Below are 19,229 nucleotides of genomic sequence, written 5' to 3' on the forward strand. Positions count from 1 at the left end.
GGGTTCACTGGGGCAATTCACACCAAACAAAGAGGGCTGCTGAGGGATAAGCGCGGAGGGTTTGGGAGCAAAAGGAAGTGGGAGAGGGATCTTCTTGGAGCAGAAGCACACAAGCCCTTACAAACGTGTCATGCGAGGCTGGATCAGGAGCCAGCAACCTCTCCTGCCACTGCAGGCATCAGCTGGCACCACTAGGCTTCCAAACCCAGTCGCTGAGATGGTCATTTCTCCCGGCAGAATGATTGTTTACAATGGTGAGACAAACCGCTCTCTGGTCCTCTACAACTCCCAGCAGAGCAGCAGCCTGCCCTTCGAAGGGGTGATCAGCGAAGGCACAGCGTTGCAGGTGGAGTTCACATCTGATGGCCCCGGCCTCAGCACCGGCCCCGGCCTTAGCACCGGCCCCGTGTTCAACATCCGATTTGAAGGTAACTCTTGGTCGCTGTCTCTCTCCCCCTGCTTTAGAGCTTGCTGTGGGCTAGCGGGGGTTAGGGGGCATTTTATATCAGCCGCTGAGCTCAGCCGATTAAGGCAATCAGTCCAGGCGCTGAGCGCACAAACCCGGCAGGAGCTCCGCTCTCACAGCAGCGTGGCTGGCCACCTTCAAGCCTGCACTGTTTGGACTCTTGCTCGTGCCAGCCACTGGCCCCCCAGAGAAGAAAATCAGCTGGCCTCTCCTCTGATAGCCAGGAAGTATAGAGGGTGGGGGCTGCAGCTGAGCCCTGGCAGGCCTTGTTCCTGCTCATCAAAAAAGGAAAGTAACCACCATATCGAAGCTGCTAACAATATCATAAATATATTATCGAAGGCTTGCACAGTCGGAATCACTAGAGTGTTGTGGGTTTTCCGGGTTGTATGGCCATGTTCCAGTAGCATTTTCTCCTGACGTTTTGCCTGCATCGAAGATCCTCTGAAGATGCCAGCCACAGATGCAGGCAAAACGTCAGGAGAAAATGCTACTGGAACACGGCCATACAACATCATAAATACCCCGTGAAGCATCAGGTGCTTTAATGATACCCAAAGTGTTCTATGTGAGAGTGCAAAATGCAATTCATGAACAATAAATACAGCGGTCCCTTCAGTAGGTTCCACTTATGGCCAATCTGTGCTACCCAATACAACACATAGATATGGCTGTTTCAACCCTATGGCCTTACAGACATGGACGTTTCTATTGGGACATCATCATTGTCTCTGCAAGTTGGCTAAATACAACGGAGAAGCCTTAAGACAGTCTCTAAATGCACAGGACCGGCGTGAACTCCAATAGTGCCCCAGTCGCAGGTGGAAAAAGCCACTCTGTGAACAGATGAAAATCCCAGTGGTTAAGTCTGGTATATCAAGACAATAATTCACTTTCTCCAGCCGAGTTTACAGCCCTGGCCCCGGCCTGGTGGAACACCTTACCACCATCTATCCGGGCCCTGCGGGATCTTGGAGAGTTCCGCAGGGCCTGTAAGACCAAATTGTTCTACTGGACCTTTGGGGGGGCCAGCCGCTGACAAAGGGGAGGAGAGGAGCACCCATCAGCGGCTGGCCCCCCCCCCAAAGGCCCGGTGGAACAATTTGGTCTTACAGGCCCTCTCCCCTCCCCTTTTACACTCTGGGTCATAATATTTATGGGGGCCCTCCGCTCTCTTATTTTGTTTCTTTCCAGGGTGGGTTTATGAAGTTTTGTGTTGGACCCCAATGTAATTTTGTTAATTTATTGTTTTAAGGGGTTTTTAATGTAACTGTTGTTTTATTATGTTGTTCACTGCCCAGAGCCCTTCGGGGGAGGGGCGGTATATAAAATTAATTATAAATAAATAAATAATAAATAAGCAGCAAACGTCCTCTCATCAAGTCGGCAAGTGGCAAGAAAGCTGTCCATGATAAACTTGCATTTTTGATAGTCTTCATCAGTTCTTATATCTGGTCACGCTTCAAAGTTTAGGGGTATTCATCAGAATTAACTGTGAGATCCCCTTCTCTAGCACAGACTTCACATTCAGAGGCCACACACATTTCTGCACGGCCAGTAAAGGAGCATGTTGGTGCCTCGACTTGTTTGCAAAACACCACCCTCTTGTGGTTGTAGGGCAGGCTCTCTCCCCACCCTCCAGGGCCACTTCTTGCTCCCCTGCATCTTGGGGTGGACTGAGCGTCACTAAGGGCTGTTGCCTAGAACAGGCGTGGAATCTGGGTGTTTTGTGAATGTTGTTGCAGGCCAGAAGATGCGGGGGGGGGGGGCCTTTCAGTTCCTCACCCCTTCTAGGCAGCTCACACGAAGTCGCCTCCCTCCTTGGCTGCAGGCCCAGAGACTTGGCTCAATTACAGCTCCCAGCCTGGCTTTCTATTTTTGGTATTATCGTCACCCAGCGCCCCTGATCCAGACGACAAAGAAATGATCGCTCTGAGTGGAATGATTGGAAAGGAGCTGGTTGGAGTTAAATCCATTCTCAGACGGAGGTCCCATGGCTGGGTCGGAAGGATTTGTGTGTGTGGGGGGGTGGGGGGTGCCAACTCTTTATGGTGTGTGGCTAAATTCTGTGCCAACCTTCAAGAGTCTGGGTGTGTTCCTCAATGCCTCCTTGGGCAGGCCTGTGGCTGAGGACAGCAACGGTTTCCCAGCCCTTGGGGCCTCCTCACCTTCCTTCCCTTCGGCATCCATCGGGGCACGTGCAAAACTAATACAGCTAAAACTAAACTAAACTTAGTGATGGGTCCTGGCGAGGGGGGGGGGGGCTCTGGATGAGGAGCCTGCCTTCTGCTTCTCCTTCTAATGGTGTAGACTGGGGGGTTGGGGGGGGGGTCAGAGAGCGTTTTCCCCCCAGGGGCATATTTTTTTCACCCCATCTCCCCCACTGCCTTTGGAGCCAGCATATTATGGGAGTTCTGTCTACTCACCTCCTCTGCAGAAAGGGGAGTGGGAGCAGGTGGTGGGAGTGCAGAGGAGGGCAGAACAGGCTCAAGAGTGAGATGAAGAAGCGCTTCCCCTCTTCGATTCAGTCAGGGCCCCTCTTGCCAATGTGCCTCAGCAGTGGCCCCCGGCTCCTCCCTGCAGGGGCTTCACATTTCCAGTCCCCACTTTCCCTGCATACCTGTCGCCACCTGGTGCTCGCTCTGCAGGAGCTCCTCAGTTCCTCGTCCCTCCCCCTGCTCTGTCTGATCCCCCCCTTCGTTGTACTGCCCCCACCCCCAAGTTCTCTCCTCCTCCAAGCCTCCCACACACCCTCCCGCCCATCTTGCCTCTTCCCCACCAGCCCTTCCGGCAGCACCATCCAGGGCTGTCTGTGTTCTCTGTGCCCCCCCACAGCTACCAAGCCTGCCAGTCACAGAGCCCCCCCCCCCCCACCTTCCAAGAAGGCCTGGATGAGCTCAGGTGCAGTGGGAGGGGGAAGCAGCAGAAGCAGCAGTCTGGCTGTGGGGAAGGGGGCCAAAGGAGCAGACTCCTGCAGGACCATGGAGAGCTCCTCTCTGCCTTCCCTCTGTGATCCACCTCTGAAGATGCTGGCCACAGATGCAGGTGAAACGTCCTTAGGAACAAGATCCACCAGACCACGGCCACGCAGCCCGGAAAGCCCACCAGAACCAGTTGTGTCCAACCGTGAAAGCCTTCGACAATACATTGGACAGTGAAGCATTGATTGTGCATGCTCCTAAACCAACACACTAATTACGAAATTGTGGGTTATGCAGCACAGAGGATTTGTAGGGGGAAAAACCCTCCCCTGGTTTGTGTTCAGTTTATATATAGTATTAGCTGCCAAGGATTTGGAGGGAGGGGAGAGTCTCTCCTCCCTCCTGGGTCATTTCTGGCCATCCTGCTCTTTCCCGTTTAGCTTTTGAGAAGGGCCATTGCTATGAGCCCTATATTCAGAACGGGAACTTCACCACCTCGGATGCCACCTACAATCTTGGGGCTGTTGTGGAGTTCACCTGTGACCCGGGGCACTCCCTGGAGCAAGGCCCGGCCATTATTGAGTGCATCAACATCAGGGACCCCTACTGGAACGACACGGAGCCCCTCTGCAGAGGTGTGAGTGAGGGGGGGCAGACTCCCCAAGGTGGTCAGGGATCCTGCTGAGGGGGTGGACATGCACTCGGTGCTGCCTGGCATTCAGCCAGGCCACTGGTCCATCACGGCCAGAGCCGTCTCACCTGACCGGCAGCGCCCCTGGCTCAGGCCTTGTACACCTGGAAAGCCACCTGATTCGATTTTTAGAGACTGAAGACGCTAATTGGAATTGAACCCGGCTGACCTTTGTGCTCTGCTAGGCAGGTGCCCTCCGCTATGGCAACAAACGTCACATTTACACAGCGGGTGACCTCACCTGTGGACTGGCATTACACACACGCACTCACCTATTCGTGCCGTGATTCGGGCAAGCTCTTTGCCTTTTAAGGAAATGGGTGTACATTTGAGTACGCTTAATGCGTTTCAAGGCTCATCATCCCGCCTTTATCCACAACCGCTAAGCATGACTGCTCCCTGGGCCCGGCCTGCTGCATGGCTTCTTTGCCTGTGGGAGCTCCTTTGCAGCTGCAGCTTTTTTCTGAACCATACCAACCACTGGTAGGGCCGGAACTTCACCCCAGCATCACAAAGAGGCCGGGCCGGCTCAGAGAGGGGGGGCGGAGGGAGGGGGCCTTGCAAACCAGCAGTCTGTTCATCTTCCCCCCTTGGTGGTCTCTCGGGTTTCTCTTGTTCCTCTCGTCAAGCCATGGGGTTTTCTTGGCCCTGCTGAGCTCCCAGGATGCAGTGCGGCCAGGGCACTCTCTCAGACACCGGGAAAGCAGACCCTTTGCTCACAAGCACCTCCTCCTGGCCCTCGCCTTCGTGCTCAGTCCTGCCCAGGGGAGAGGAGAGTCCTGAAGCCCTTCGTGCTACTCTAGGGGGGAGAGGAGCCCCCCCACAGCTGACCTGTTGGGAAACTTGACTGGGCCTCTCCTGATGTTGCAGCCATGTGTGGCGGGCAGCTGTCCACTGCAGCGGGAGTGATCCTGTCCCCCAACTGGCCGGGGCCCTACCCAGAGGGCGAGGACTGTGTGTGGAGGGTTCACGTCGGAGAGGAGAAGCGCATCTTCCTGGACATCCAGTTGTGAGTATCACTTCCTCTTTGCCCCTGGCACCTCCTTCTGGAGCTCCTGCAAGCAATCAAGCAGGGCCGACACCCTCCTCCTTCCAAAGCACACAAAGTCCATCTAAAAAACTCCTGGGAGCCCTTCCTTTAAGGAGGAGAGGCTGCAGCCGCTTGGGGACTCCCCTTTTCTTGGTAGTTTGGAGAGGAGACGCCTGAGGGGGATAAGGATTGAAGTCTTAAGTGTACCATGCATGGGGTAGAAAATGTTGACAGAGAGTAATTCCTCTCTCATCACAATACTAGGAACCAGGGGCAATCCATTGGAAAATGCTGGGGAAGAATTAGGACTAATAAAAGGAAACATCTTTCACGCTAACGCAGGATTGGTGTCTGGAATATGCTGCCACAGGAGGTGGTGATGGCCACTAACCCAGATAACTCCTTTAAGAGGGGCTTGGACAGATTTATGGAGGAGAAGTCGATCTATGGCTACCAATCTTGATCTGAGATTGCAAATGCCTTAGCAGACCAGGTGCTCAGCAGCAGCAGCAGCAGCAGAAGGCCATTGCTTTCACATCCTGCATGTGAGCTCCCAAAGGCACCTGTTGGGCCACTGCAAGTAGCAGAGTGCTGGACTAGATGGACTCTGGTCTGATCCAGCAGGCTAGTTCTTATGTTCTTATTTTTCTTGACTTGTCTTTCCACTTGGGGGTGGGGAGGATGGAAGGCTCAAAGCCCCCCTTCCTCTGACAGCAGCTGTACAAAACAGGGCAGCTTGAAGGGAGGGGCACTGACTCATTGCAGGCCTTCAGATCCCACCTCACAGAGCTGAAGGCTGTGACTCTGTGTGTGTGTGTGTGTGTGTGTGTGTGTGTGTGTGTGTGTGTGTGTGTGTGTGTGTGTGTGTGTGTGTGTGTGTGTGTGTGTGTGTGTGTGGAGGGGGGGTCCCTTGGATGTCCTCCACCCAGGCGCAGGTCAGACCCAGACCTGCTGAGCTCTGGGAAGGGTGCCTGGACAGGGGCTTGCCCCCACAGCCTCAGAGGCAAGGCAGACAGCCTAGGCCGTGGCACTCAGATCCTGCATTCACACGGGAGAACTGCACGGAGCCTCGGGGGCAGCTTTTCAAAAGTGGCACGAGCTGTTTGAGGAAGTGGAGGCCGAGGTGCAACAAATTGCGATTTGGCTTGCTCCCTCAGCCAAGAAAAGCCAAGCGTGTTCACGCTCTGGCAGCGGGCCTGGGATCGGGCTCCGCACACCAACAAGCCTGCGTGCTAAGAAAGAAAATCAATTGACAAGGCAGGAGATGGAGCCGTGTCGAGCCGGAACTGCTGCTCTGAGAGAACAAGAGCCTCCTCTCCTGGCTGGCTCTTCGCAGCTCGCTGGAGGCACTGGGTTCTTGTCCTACATGTGTGCCGACTCGTGTATGTCTGGGAGCAATTCTGTTTGGTTGACACATACCCCGGGTTGAACATCAAACAGAGGATTTGCATAGCAAGTGTGCCTTTCTTTCTGGCAAACCACTGCATTTCCAAACAGGGAAGAGGGGCTGTTTGTGTAGGTCATGCGTGTTTCCCCTGCCTGATTCTGCCCTGGAGGGCGGCTGCAGAGCTAGCAAAGAACTGGCCAGAGGCAGCTGTTGGGATAAAATTGATAGCCTTGTCAGAGGGAGCAACGCATATCTCCAGATAAGTTATGGATATCAGCCCCCCTGCCAGCACGGGCCACAGCCTGGTGTGGGCTGATGTGGGAATTGTAGTCCATAACATCTGGAGTGCCAAAGGTTCACCACCACTGTGATGTGAAAACCTCTGCTGCAAACCTCCCCCCCCCCGCACGCCTGACTTCTCACCCACTGATGGGAACAGCTGCCACAAACACGGGTGCTGTGCAGGTGGAAAGCGAGGGCTGCTATGTTTCCTGCCCTGCAGGAAGTCCACAGGGAGCTGGACAGTGGTGCGGGCACCAGGCAGAGCCCAATTGGTGCTGTTGTGCTGCAGCCGGGGGGGGGAGGGGCTCTGAGGGGCTGCCCATTATGCTTTTTGTCCATTGTCACCTCATGAAAGAGAAACTGGATTCACACCACATCATTTATTGACAGGCATCGAAGCTCCCGGCTTGGCAAAGCCAGTTCTGGCAAACCTGGTTTTTGCAACCCCCTTTGTTCTGCTTTTAGTCCCATTTTTCCAAGAAACACAAGAAAGAGTTAGTTTGGAGCTGAGGCACCCTAAAGTTAGCAACAGTCAGAGATAGAGAGCCATCTGGCATCCTGCCCCCACAAGATAATGGAAACAATCCTGGTTCTCATGAGATCAAAGTGTCAGGGGAAAGCCTAATTATCTCCTCAGTGTGTGAAGCCATAAAGTAAAGATCAAGGAAAGAATGCCCCAGAATGGCAGTGGTAACATATCGCAGGCTGGTTACATATATCTTGTAGCAATTACATTGAGCTAGGAATGCATTTCAATCACCTAGACACAATCCTCCTGGCAGGCAGCTTCTCCGAGCTGGTCACCGGAATTCTGCTTTCGGCCACAGTTGGTGACCTGCAGGCCTGGGGAAGGGTGGAGCCTCGCTTGCTTGGGAGCACAAGAGCATGCAGCCTCCTCCTGGTTTTCTGCCTCTATCCTACAGAGCCAGTTTGCATCGCTGGGAGAGCAGCACCCTCTGCAGGCCAGCAGGAGCTCAGCTGGGATGGCTGTGGAAAGGGACTTTGTTCTTCTTGAGTGCTTCCAAAGCTCTTGTTTAGGAAGAATTCACACGATGTCCTCTTCTGGCTGTCCTCCTTTTCAGCCCCACCCCCTCCATCTCTGCTTTTCTGCATTCTCTTCAAATCTTGTTGGCACAATCTTTTTGAAAGATCACGGTCAAAATGTGCCTTTGTGTGTATGTGTGTGTATTTTGGAGGTTCCTCCTACATCAGCATCATTTTTCTTGCTTCAGCCATTGCAGCTGCCCCTCCACACTCTCTGGAAGGGAAGGGGGCTTTTGAAAAAATCCAGAATTGGTAGATCATTATAGCGTTAGTTATAATGATCTGTTACAACAGAGCACTAGTTCCTAGGATTGCATTTCTTCAGACATAACCTTTCTAGGGCTAGTGAGGAGAACTTCATTCTTAGATGTAGGACCATTACATCATTCCTGCCAGCATGGCCAATTGGCCATGCTGGCAGGGGCTGATGGGAATTGTAGTCCACAACATCTGGAGTGCCAAAGGTTTGCCACCACAGCTCTAGGCCTTTTTGAGTTATAAATGGAAAGGCTCAGGCTGCACATTTCCCCTCATAACTCTGGCCTGTCTCTTCGAGGCGGCCCTTCTGAGGTTCTGCTGTCCTGCATTTTATCCTGGCAGTTTGAACCTGAGCAACAGTGACATCCTCACCATCTACGATGGAGACGACCTCAACGCCCACGTTCTCGGGCAGTTCCTGGGTGGCAGCGGGCCACAGAAGCTCTACTCCTCCACACCAGACCTGACGATCCAGTTCCACTCTGATCCGGCAGGCCTCGTCTTTGGGAAAGGACACGGCTTCATCATGAACTACATTGGTGGGTGAGCCTGGAGTACCCACCCAGGGCCTGTGATACCCGAGAGGGAGGGTGGCATTCGGGGGGTGGCAGGGGCCTAAGGCAACGTCTGTGTTCACAAATCCTACATTTTATTGCCCTGGTTGTGAAACCAATATATTGAAGACCACAGGGACATGGAATCCCACATATTACACGCTTAGAGTTGCAATTAACAAATGATCTTATAGAATATAGAACATGACACAAAAATGTAGAGATGACATCAGGGATACCTCGTGCCGATCTCCTCATTCCTGCCAAATGGAGCCGAAGTGCCAGCAATGGGGATCCAGAAAACCTCTCTGGTCTGCAGTCTTTGGAGCAAGTTTGCCCGGGATTCCCAAAAGAGATCTGGGTAAAAGTGGTCTCCAGAGAACTGATGCAAAAGCCCCTCGCAGCAAAGCCCTCTGGATACCAAACTCTGAGTTGCTCACGGAAGGTTTCTTTCTGCCTGCAGAGGTGTCACGGAACGACTCCTGCTCGGACCTGCCAGAAATCCAGAACGGCTGGAAAACGACGTCCCACACAGAGCTTGTGAGGGAGGCCAAGATCACCTACCAGTGTGACCCAGGCTACGACATTGTAGGCAGCGACACCCTCACCTGCCAGTGGGACCTCAGCTGGAGCAGCGACCCCCCCTTCTGTGAGAAAAGTACGGGCTTAAACTTTGCTTCCGCCCTGTTTTGTATCCTCCCATCATGTGCGCACGGCCTCCCCTGGCGGAGTTCAGTCCTCGGTCCCTTGGAACCAGCTTGGCCTCCTCCATCTCTCTGTGCTGCATCCTAGACCATAGCCAAGGAGTGTTGTTCCCCAACCTGCATCAATAGGACCGTAAGGTCTAGATTGAGGGATGTAACAGCTCTGCTGGTCAGACCTCACCTGGAGTCCTGTGTCCAGTTCTGGGCACCGCAGTTCGAGAAGGAGAGTGACAAGTTGTAACAGGTCCAGAGGAGGGTGACCAAAATGGTCAAAGGTCTGGAATCCATGCCCTACGAGGAGAGAGTTAGGGAGCTGGGGATGTTTAGCTTGGTGAAGACAGTGTTTAAATATTTGAAGGGATGTCATGTTGAAGAGGGAGCAAGTTGGTTTTCTGCTGCTCCAGAGACTGGGACTAGAAATATAATGGATTCAGGGTGCAGGAAAAGAGATTCCACCTAAACATCAGGAAAAACTTCCTGACAGGAGCTGGAGCTTTTCCTGGCTGGAAGTCATGGAATCATAGAATCATAGAATAGAGTTGGAAGAGACCCCAAGGGCCATCAAGTCCAGCCACCTGCCATGCAGGAACACACAATCAATATGCACTCCTGACAGATGGCCAGCCAATCAGTCTCTCTTAAAAACCTCCAAAGAAGGAGACTCCACCCCACTCCCAGGCAGCGGATTTCACTGTCCAACAGTTTATGCACCCAACAAAGCTAAAACAGAATATTATAAAAAATTAATGAATGAGGTTTTATCCTTTCAATATTTTTTTATTTATTTTTTATTTATTTCTTAAATTTATATACCGCCCGATCCCCGAAGGGGTCTGGGCGGTGAACAACATTATCTGAACATCAACAGGAGCGGTCATACAAATATAAATACATAGGCTCCATCCCATAAAATAGCTTAAAACTCATAAAAGCAGCGAAAAACCATAATACATAATATATGAGAATATAATATGTGTGGGAGACTTTAATGGAGTCACAGACCCAAATTTAGACAAAACTAAGATACAAAAATCTGGGGGGGAAATTAAAACGAAAAAAAAAACGTGAAATTGCCCAAAACTTTTTTTGACATGCTAGATAATTTACATTGGAAAGATATTTGGACAGAGAAATGGGGTAGAACTGGAGATTACACCTTTTTTCTCTAATAGGCATAAAATAGCTTCAAAAGTTGATATGGTGTTGGCAACCAAACAATTTATATCTAAAACACAATTTATATCTAAAACACAAGATATTTTACCAAGGCTGGTCTCTGATCAAAACCCCATAAAATGGATAATAGCAGAAATACCGCAATTAAATTTTTGGAAATTAAAAGACTGGTTATTAGATAACCCGAAAATAATTAATGTATGTAAAATAAAATGGAAGGAATATTTTTATTTCAGTGACAATTCGGTACAAGATCTGAATATAATATGGGATGCGCATAAAGCTTATATGAAGGGGATAATTAAACATGAGGAGATTAAAGTAGGCAAAATTAGAAAAGAGAGGCAGGAAGGGAACTTACCTTGCTGGAACAGGAAGAGAGGGGCCCTTTCCCCACTCACCTCTGTCCGAGGGTTGCTGCGAGCAATTCCTAGTACGCGCAATTCCTGGCGCGTGCCCAGGCTTCCCCACAACCCTGCGCTCTGCGCGGGGTCATCAAAAGGTGCCTTTTGAAAAGGCGCCAGGAATTGCACGCGCCCAGGGGGCACAAGAGAGGCAGCGTCAGGGCGGCTGAGTTCTCACCGCCCCTGAAGTGGGGAGTGCAGCTGTACCCCGCGCTACTTGAGGAGAGTAGCGCGGGCTTAAGGTAAGTGGGGAAAGGGCCTTAGATCACCCTGAAAACAAACAAACAAGAAATAGGATTAAAATTCTCAAAGGCATTATTCATGAAAAATGGCAGACCGAAGCATTAGATAAGTTAAAAAGGTATAAACAAAGGAATGTTTACAATGCAAAAAACCTAGGCAAGTTGGTCACAATACAATTAAGATGTAAAAAGGAACAGAGAACAGTAACAAAGTTAAAAGAAGGAGATCAGCTGATTACAACACCTCAAGAAATACAAAAAAACTTACGGAGTACTATTTAAAGCTATAAAGACAAATAAAATTAAAGGATGCAACACTAGATCAATATATTAAAGATAACATGAAAAGGGAAGTAGGACAGAGTGTAGGATCTTCATTGACTTCCCCCTTTCGGAACACCTTATGCTTTCCAAATGCACCGCATGCAAACGCCGCAATGTTCCTTTACTCTAGAAGGGATGGGAGAATTCTCCATGTGCTCAGGACACTGCCTGGTGTCTCACTGCCATGCCGAAGGGGCGTCACACTCAGCCGCCCGGTTGACTCTTCTCTTCCATGCCTGTTGTCCTGACTCTACCTGTTTCTCTCTTCCTCTCTTTGCTACAGTCATGTACTGCACAGACCCTGGGGAGGTAGAACAGGCGACCCGTCTGATCTCGGACCCAGTGCTACTAGTTGGGACCACAATCCAGTACACTTGCAATCCGGGCTTTGTGTTGGAAGGAGGCTCTCTCCTGACCTGCTACAGCCGAGAAACCGGGACGCCCATCTGGACCTCACGGCTCCCTCACTGCGTGTGTAGGTTGGCCTCCTGCCCCTATGGCTGCCCGGCTGCCCATTCGGCCTCTTCTGGCTCCACACTCGTGACCCCAGCCAGGAGAAGCCCTTCTGGAGGCAAGCCATTCATTTCAGAAGCCCTTCAGGCCAAGGAGGACTTCCTGGTGGGGCAGGAAGAAGGCCATTGATTGGGGGTTTCCACTCCAAGCTCCAGGATGGCTTGGCCTGGAAGTGCTGCAGCTTGAGCCCCGCCCCTCTCTGCTCATACAAAAGGGCCCTGCGGAAGATTCACCCAGCATCTTCTTTTCCATAGCGGATGAGCAGGTTTCCCCCCACCAGCAGGGCTCAGGGGCCAACGGCTGCTGTCCCCAGCAACTAGCATTTAGAGGTATACTGCCTCTGAACATGGGGGCTCCATTTAGTCACTGGGACTAATAGCCATCGATGGACCTGTCCTCCGAGGATCTGCGCAGTCCCCCTCCCCGTTATCCTACTGCTGGGTCAGAGAATCCCCCCAGGTAGTTTTGCATCCTTCTGCCTGTTCTGAGCCCAGGGGTCCAGAGTCCTAGCATGGAGGTGGGGGTATAAAGGCGCATCCTCTTTTTCCAAAGCGTACATGTTTTATAAGCCCCTCCCCTATTGTTTCTTAGAAACACCCCGAGCTCCCCAAGTCCTTTCTTTTGCTCCAACTTGCCCTTGTGCCTTTTTGCCTCATTACCAGCGTTGCTGACCAACCGCCCTCTCACCCCACCCACCCGCCCGCTGCAAGGTTCTGCCCACTCTGCAGGTTTGTGTCCTGGGCTGATGAGGTCTGTTTCTTTCCAGCCGAGGAGTCCCTGGCTTGCGACAACCCCGGCTTGCCCGAGAATGGCTACCAGATCCTTTACAAGCGCCTCTACCTGCCCGGCGAATCCCTCACCTTCATGTGCTACGAGGGCTTTGAGCTGCTGGGCGAAGTCACCATCAAGTGCATCCTGGGGCAGCCGTCCCACTGGAGTGGGCCCCTCCCTGTCTGCCGAGGTACCCCTGCCCAGAAGGAGGGGAGGGGGCTGGGGAGCTGTCCTGCCCTGCAGTCTGCCAGCCCCCCTCCCACTAACCCTCCTGTTCTTCCCTTCCAGTGAATCAAGACAGCTTTGAACATGCGCTAGAAGGTGAGCAATTCACCAGGCCCTGCTGCCCCCCCCCCCCCCCGCCCCCAGCAAGGAGAGGCTTGGGGGGCCATGGCCCTGCTTCCTCTAGAGCAAGGAGTCCCAGAGACACCCGGCCCTCACCGACACCACCCTCACTGCAGCCAGGGCTGTGGGTTGCTGTGGTGCCACACCTCCCAGCAGGGCTGATAGGGAGGAGAAACTGCCCTGGGAACTGCCACCCCCCCTCCCCTCCCAGGGCAGAGAGCAGCCTGAGGCTTCCACTGGGGTCAGGGGTGCTGCCTGGGTCTGCCACGTGCCACAGCAGACCCCACAACCGCAGGTGTCCCAGCCACATTGGTGCCCCTCGTGGGCAGGCGGCCTGTGGCCATCAGCAGGAGGAGTGCCCCGGCCGGCCTTCCAGAGTGTCTGAGGAAGATTTCTAGCCAGTTGAGAGCTCTCCAGACAGGAGGAGAACCGCCGGCACCCAAGGAAGAGAGGCCCTCCGCGGCCCCCGAGGCCTCCCAAGCTGACCAACTGGCAAAACTCACTCGGGGAGTTCCTCTGAGCGTGTGTGTGTGTGAGGGGGGGGAGATCTCAGTGTCTGCTCAGGGGACACCCTTCCTCTGGCCTGAAGGGCATGGCAGGAAATGCTCCCAGGTAGTCGAGGAGGAGTCGTGGTCAGGGCCGGCTGCTCTTCTTCCTGAGACGGGGTCCTCGTGGATTCTGCCCCTTTTGGGGCTAAGGAGGGGGCGTCGAGCTGTGGGGTGGCCAGAGAGCTGACCCCTGCCTTCTCTCTGCAGTAGCTGAAGCGGCCGCCCAGACCTCACTGGAGGGGGGCAACGTGGCTTTGGCCATTTTCATCCCGGTCCTTCTGGTCTCCCTGCTGCTGGGAGGGGCTTACGTCTACATCACCAGGTGGGTAGGAGGGGGAATGGCAGCGCCTGCCCATCCAGACCTAGTCGCATGAAGCTCATGGGGGCAGTTATGGGGGAGGGGGAAGGCCTCTGCTGTGAGCCTTGGGGGGTGTTATCTCAGCTGCTCCCCCCCCCCCCGGCATGGCTCTTCTTGCACTCTTTGGTCCCGTGGGACTGCCCGTCTCTCCCTTCCGCCCTGTGGTTTTGGTGCCAGCCTGGAACCTCTGGCTCAGAGATGCAGCTGCTTGTGCCACTCGCAGTGCTTTGGGGTGGGGGTGGGGGGCGAGTTGATCTGGGTCTGCCTCAGCCACGGGGTCAGGGCAGATGTCAGCAGAATCCTTCCCCATAGTTGGTGCAGCTGAATGAATCCTTCCCACAAGGAGCCGCAGCCGCTCTGCCTCTGCTGGACCTGGCAAGGAATCCCCTCCTGGCAGAGCCAGAGAGGTCCAGCAGACCTGACTTGGTTCTCCTCTCTCCCTCCCTCTCTCTCTCTCTCTCTCTGCCTACCTGCCACAGGTGTCGCTACTCCTCCAGCCTGCGCCTGCCCCTCATGTACTCGCATCCATACAGCCAGATCACAGTTGAGACGGAATTCGACAACCCCATTTATGAGACAGGGGTGAGTGGGTGGCCTCGTTGTTCTTGGGACAGATTCCCAGGTGCGGCCCAGGCACCGTCTCCTACTGCCGAAGACTCACAGACCAATGCAAAGCCCGCCCCCACCCCCACCCCCATCCCTGGGCACCCACAGCCTTCTCATTCTCCTGCACCATCCGCTAGCCTGCCTGTGTGCTAGAGAGGCTGCTGCTGGGCCCTTTGTGCCAGCCGCCCAAGAGGAAAAGGCAGGCAGGCACCAGACGGGCAAATGGAGAAGGGGGCTGTAACGTGAGGGGCTTATATATTCTTCTCACTGCCACCAAAATAAATTTTCCTATATAGCCCACAAATCCTGACGTTGACAGACACCACCCTTTTGTTTGGGGAACACAGACACAGACGAAACAAATAAAAACTGGAACGGTTTTTAAAGATGATCAAAACTTAAAACATTTATTGCTGGCTTAACAGAGGCTTCTCAGGTAACTTTGAGAGGACATAGCGTGTTGGTTTCAGAGAAAGATTGTCTTAGCTTAACAGTTGCAGATATGTTACTGGCTTAACGGTTGCAGGCACTTCACTTAAGTTACAAAAATGTATTTGTACACTCGCAGGTGTCACTTTACTTATGGTTTCACTTCATAAAAGATGTTTCACAAAAGATGTTTCATTGGAGGTTTCACACTCCCTCTTAACAAAAGACTTCAGTCCACTGTACCTCACCACAAAAATAAAACACCAAGTCTACGCCCTGTGGGATTCAGGCATAACAGCCTCCCTCTCCCACAATCCTAAAATTTGGCCTCTCTGCCTCAGGACTGGGCCTCCCAAGACTTGGAGGACAGACTTTTAGACTTTTAAGAGGTTTCCCTCAAAAACACCTGAGGGCGGTCTCTCTCCTCCAGCTCAGGGTTTCAGATGTTTTAATAGCGTCCTCAGCTATTACTAAATAACAGCAGTGAGAGATCTGGGCGGATTCTCCTCACTCTGTTCACAAAAAGCACCCGAGGGCACACAAGCTCACACAGAGCCACAAAGTCAAAAAGACTCCCAGAAAGAACCTTTCAGCACTCCCGCTGACTGTATTTATACTACCTGCATATTTTCCTCTGGCCAATCAGGGCTGGCCAGGGATTAACTCTTTCAGGGGCGGCTCCACCCTGTAACCTGAATGCAGTATAAATGCATTCGTCACAGGGGCCCTCCTCGGTTCACCAACAAACTCACTTCCATGGGTGATGCTCAGAAAAAGGATTTGACCAATACTTTGAGTGCGATATTTCAAAGTAAACTGCATTGCCGCTGCTCTCTGCTCGGTCACTCCGGGCCCCTGGCCCTCAGCAGCCCCAGCCCCGGCCTACCCGACAGCCAGCACCCCCTCCTCTCACTAGAGGCTCTTCTCCTCCCCCTCCCCCCTCCCCTCCCCGGCTCCTGCCCCCTCCCCGCAACCGTTCTGCTTGTCCACATTCTGGGACAGTTTTCTTGCAGCAATTACAATGTCCAGAGCCTGACATGGCATCATAGACACTCTAGAAGCTCTCGGTGGGGGTAGCAGACTCGAAAGAAAGCAGGGGGCAGTTTTTGAGCCTATTACGAATAGAAGATTTCTGATTAGTTTTTGTTTTACAATTATGTCAGCCATTTAAGGCCACTTTTGGCTTTGATGGAGGGGTATATAATTCTTTAATTTTATTTTCTTCATTTAAATAATTGATAAATTGCTTTTCTATTTAGCAGCACACAAGGTGGCTTTTACAATATGAATAAAATCAGATTTACCAAGCACATGAAACACATTCTTAAATTCAGCTGCATGGCCTGTCGGTCGCTGTAGAATTCAGATGTGTGAGTTCTTCTTCCTCAGTTGGAATTAGAGAATTGTGAGCCTGAGAAATGTTTGGGTTGGCTTGAACTGGCAGGCTCGGAAAGGTGGAGGAGAAACTTTACCCAAAACACCACCTCTAATTTGGTAGGTGTTTCTAATTTAAAAGTTCATCCCGCCCCTCCCCCAAACAAAGGAATATAATGCCTGGTAAATCAGGAGCACATTGGTTAGATTAAAAAGATTTGAATCTTGATTAATCAAGCTTATTAACTGACTTTCAAGAAATAATCTGCCTTTGTCAGCAGGCAGATAGATGATACAAGAGAGGTGGGGGAGGCACTCTCAGTGGGAGGCACTTGGGGGGGGAGGGATTAGCTGGCAGAGATGCCCAGGCTGAATTCACTTTTCTTTGGAAGTGGGGCCCTCAACAGCCCTGTGGCTGCTGTTCTATGTCAACAGCTGCAGCCCCCGTAGGGAAGCAACACAAGCCTGACCTGTGTGGAAAACCAGTGTGGCAACCCCCCCACCCCCACCCCGTCTTTTCTACATTAAACAAACCCACAAGCAAACTGGAGCTCAATAAGCCTCTTGTAAACAGCCAAGAAGCTGCTCGGCAAGTCCTGCTCCAGCCAGCCCCTCCCCGTCTTCTCCTCACGCCCAGCAAAGGCGGCTGCTGCTCACCCAGCTTTTCTTCCATTCTAGGAAACTCGCGAATACGAAGTGTCCATCTAGAGCCGTCCACCGGGGATTTTCCAGACACAGTTGTGATTTCCTCTCCCGGGATTTCAGTGGAGCTCAGCTGGCACCTGGGCCTGCTGGTCCTTCTCCTTCTCCTTCCGGTCCGTCCATCCTCCCCCTTGTGAATGTGACTCCAACCGCAGCATCCTGAGAACCCCCCATGGGCGGCGGCGGCAGCAGCAGCAGCAGCAGCAGCAGCAACCCCATCTGCCTGGATCTGCCGCTTGCTGGTGAGGACGTTCGTTCGTTCGTTCGTTCGTTCGTTCGTTCGTTCGTTCGTTGAGAAAGCCAGGCGGCTCCAGAAGCCAGGCGTGGCTTGTCCACGGCCCAGTGGCCCCTCTGGCAGCAACTGCTGGTCAGGATCTCCTGCTGGTCAAGAGTTCTTGGTGCCCACAGGTGCCCCTCTTTGAGCGTGGCAGTGTTGCCAGCTAGGACGTCAGAAGTCTGCGTGGCTGAGGAGAGAAGCAAGGGCCAAGCCGAGAAGATGGCACGGACCTTTGTTCTCCCATTTCTTGTGTCCCGCAGTTGCCAAGTGGAACAGTCACCTCCACGGCCTGGGCAGTTTGATCAGGAAGGGCAGAGGAGAATGCTCGGGGCATGGGAACCATCCAGGAACTTTGCTCACTTTTAACTCTCAGCCGGTCTTTTCCATGACCCTGCCCCCTCCTCCCTCCCTTCCTGTCCGTTTATGGACTGGGACTCCAAATAACCCAGACAAAGTAACACTGGCTTGGATTTGGAGGCCAAGGCTGGGGATGACAGTGAGGAAGCGAGGGCTCTTGAGAGCCACCAGAGGCAAGTGTGTGAGGACCGACTGACGGCTTCTGCATGGAGGAGGATGCTTGAGAAGAGGATGGGAATGCCACTGGAAGGGGCCATGGGATCATCTCAGTCACCTTGGCGTTTGCAGCCCTCAACTCCACATTGACCCTGACCTGAAGCACAGCAGAGTGGCGCTTGCACACGAGAGCCTCTCACTGGATCCCGTCCCGTGTGGCACTTGTCAGTCAAGATTTGCGCTGTTGAGCTTGGAGCAAGAACAAGGGAATCCCCTATTGGGACAATCCAGACCCCAAGAAGAGTGAATCAATGATGCCGGCTTGCCCCTCCTTCGCGTGGGACTGGTACGCAGGCAAGACACAGCCCCCCACAGCCTGCTCCCGGGACAGCCCACGGTTTGGACAGTCTCCACCTTGAGAGCATTCAAGAAAAAGAAAGAAGAGAGGGAGCACAAACTCACTGTCTCTCCAAAAAAACACCACAAGGCCAGAAGAACGCTGGACTGGATCCAGACTACATTTTCCGTCAGCAGAACAGACTTTCTCTGTGGCTCCTGCCTCCCGCCGCAGCCCTCCGATCTCTGTGCAGCGCTGCTCCTGGGGAGAGGAGACCCCGAGGAAGGGGGAATGGATGGAGGCAGACGTGGCCTGCTGGGTGGAGAAGAGGCCTCTTTCCCCTGCTCACCCTGTGTCCCCATCAAGTTATTCCTGTGGACAGACAGAAGGCCGCAGCGGAGGGGGAGGGGGGGCTGAGCAGCAGAGGCCCCCTCCTCAGCTATCCCCATCTTTGTAAAATGGTGAAACTGTAACCATGATCATTTTTTAAAATGTCTGTTTAAGTTTAGAAGCAGGGTAGTGCATTTTTGCAGTTGTCCATGTGAGGCGTTTCGGTTTATTTATTTGTTTGGGTTTTTTTTTTCTTAAAAATACAGAAAGAACTAGAATGTGTGCTTGTAATTTGTAATGGTGAGAAGGAGGAAAAGAGAGAGGAGAGGAGAAAACCCACAAAAAGTGCCAAAACTGTATCCAGCATTCTGTTCCCGTTCCTATATGTCTCTTTTTATAAGGTTGATGGGATTAAATATTTTTGAACATGATAAATCAATTTCTAAGAGAAGTGCAAGAATTTAGTGCAACTGACCTTATTCCAAATTACGTTCTATTTCGAAATGGCATCTAATGAAGGTGCAGCTATTGGGGCCACAGAAAACATCTGTGATTTTGGGTTGCCAACTCTAGGTTGGGAAGTACCTGGAGATTGAGGGGGGGTTGGGGGGGAGGACCTCAGAAGGCCGTAATGCCACGAACT

The 19,229-nt window shown here is 52.6% G+C and overlaps 1 protein-coding gene across 1 annotated transcript in view; it reads left to right on the top strand.

Annotated features, from left to right (window-relative positions):
- The window catches only part of SEZ6L (seizure related 6 homolog like), a 69,475-nt gene extending 50,450 nt beyond the window's left edge, over window positions 1–19,025 (top strand). Inside the window, exons 7-17 of the mRNA XM_048514313.1 lie at window positions 238–428; window positions 3,828–4,022; window positions 4,949–5,087; window positions 8,422–8,618; window positions 9,097–9,291; window positions 11,767–11,958; window positions 12,763–12,957; window positions 13,056–13,088; window positions 13,868–13,982; window positions 14,498–14,600; window positions 17,106–19,025. Of these exons, the coding sequence (XP_048370270.1) occupies window positions 238–428; window positions 3,828–4,022; window positions 4,949–5,087; window positions 8,422–8,618; window positions 9,097–9,291; window positions 11,767–11,958; window positions 12,763–12,957; window positions 13,056–13,088; window positions 13,868–13,982; window positions 14,498–14,600; window positions 17,106–17,135 (1,585 nt within the window). The 3' untranslated portion in view covers window positions 17,136–19,025. The remainder of the gene's footprint in view (window positions 1–237; window positions 429–3,827; window positions 4,023–4,948; window positions 5,088–8,421; window positions 8,619–9,096; window positions 9,292–11,766; window positions 11,959–12,762; window positions 12,958–13,055; window positions 13,089–13,867; window positions 13,983–14,497; window positions 14,601–17,105) is intronic.
- The last annotated feature ends 204 nt before the right edge of the window (window positions 19,026–19,229 follow it).

Source organism: Sphaerodactylus townsendi, linkage group LG13 (assembly GCF_021028975.2).
Source record: "Sphaerodactylus townsendi isolate TG3544 linkage group LG13, MPM_Stown_v2.3, whole genome shotgun sequence".
In the NCBI taxonomy this organism is placed as follows: domain Eukaryota; kingdom Metazoa; phylum Chordata; class Lepidosauria; order Squamata; family Sphaerodactylidae; genus Sphaerodactylus; species Sphaerodactylus townsendi.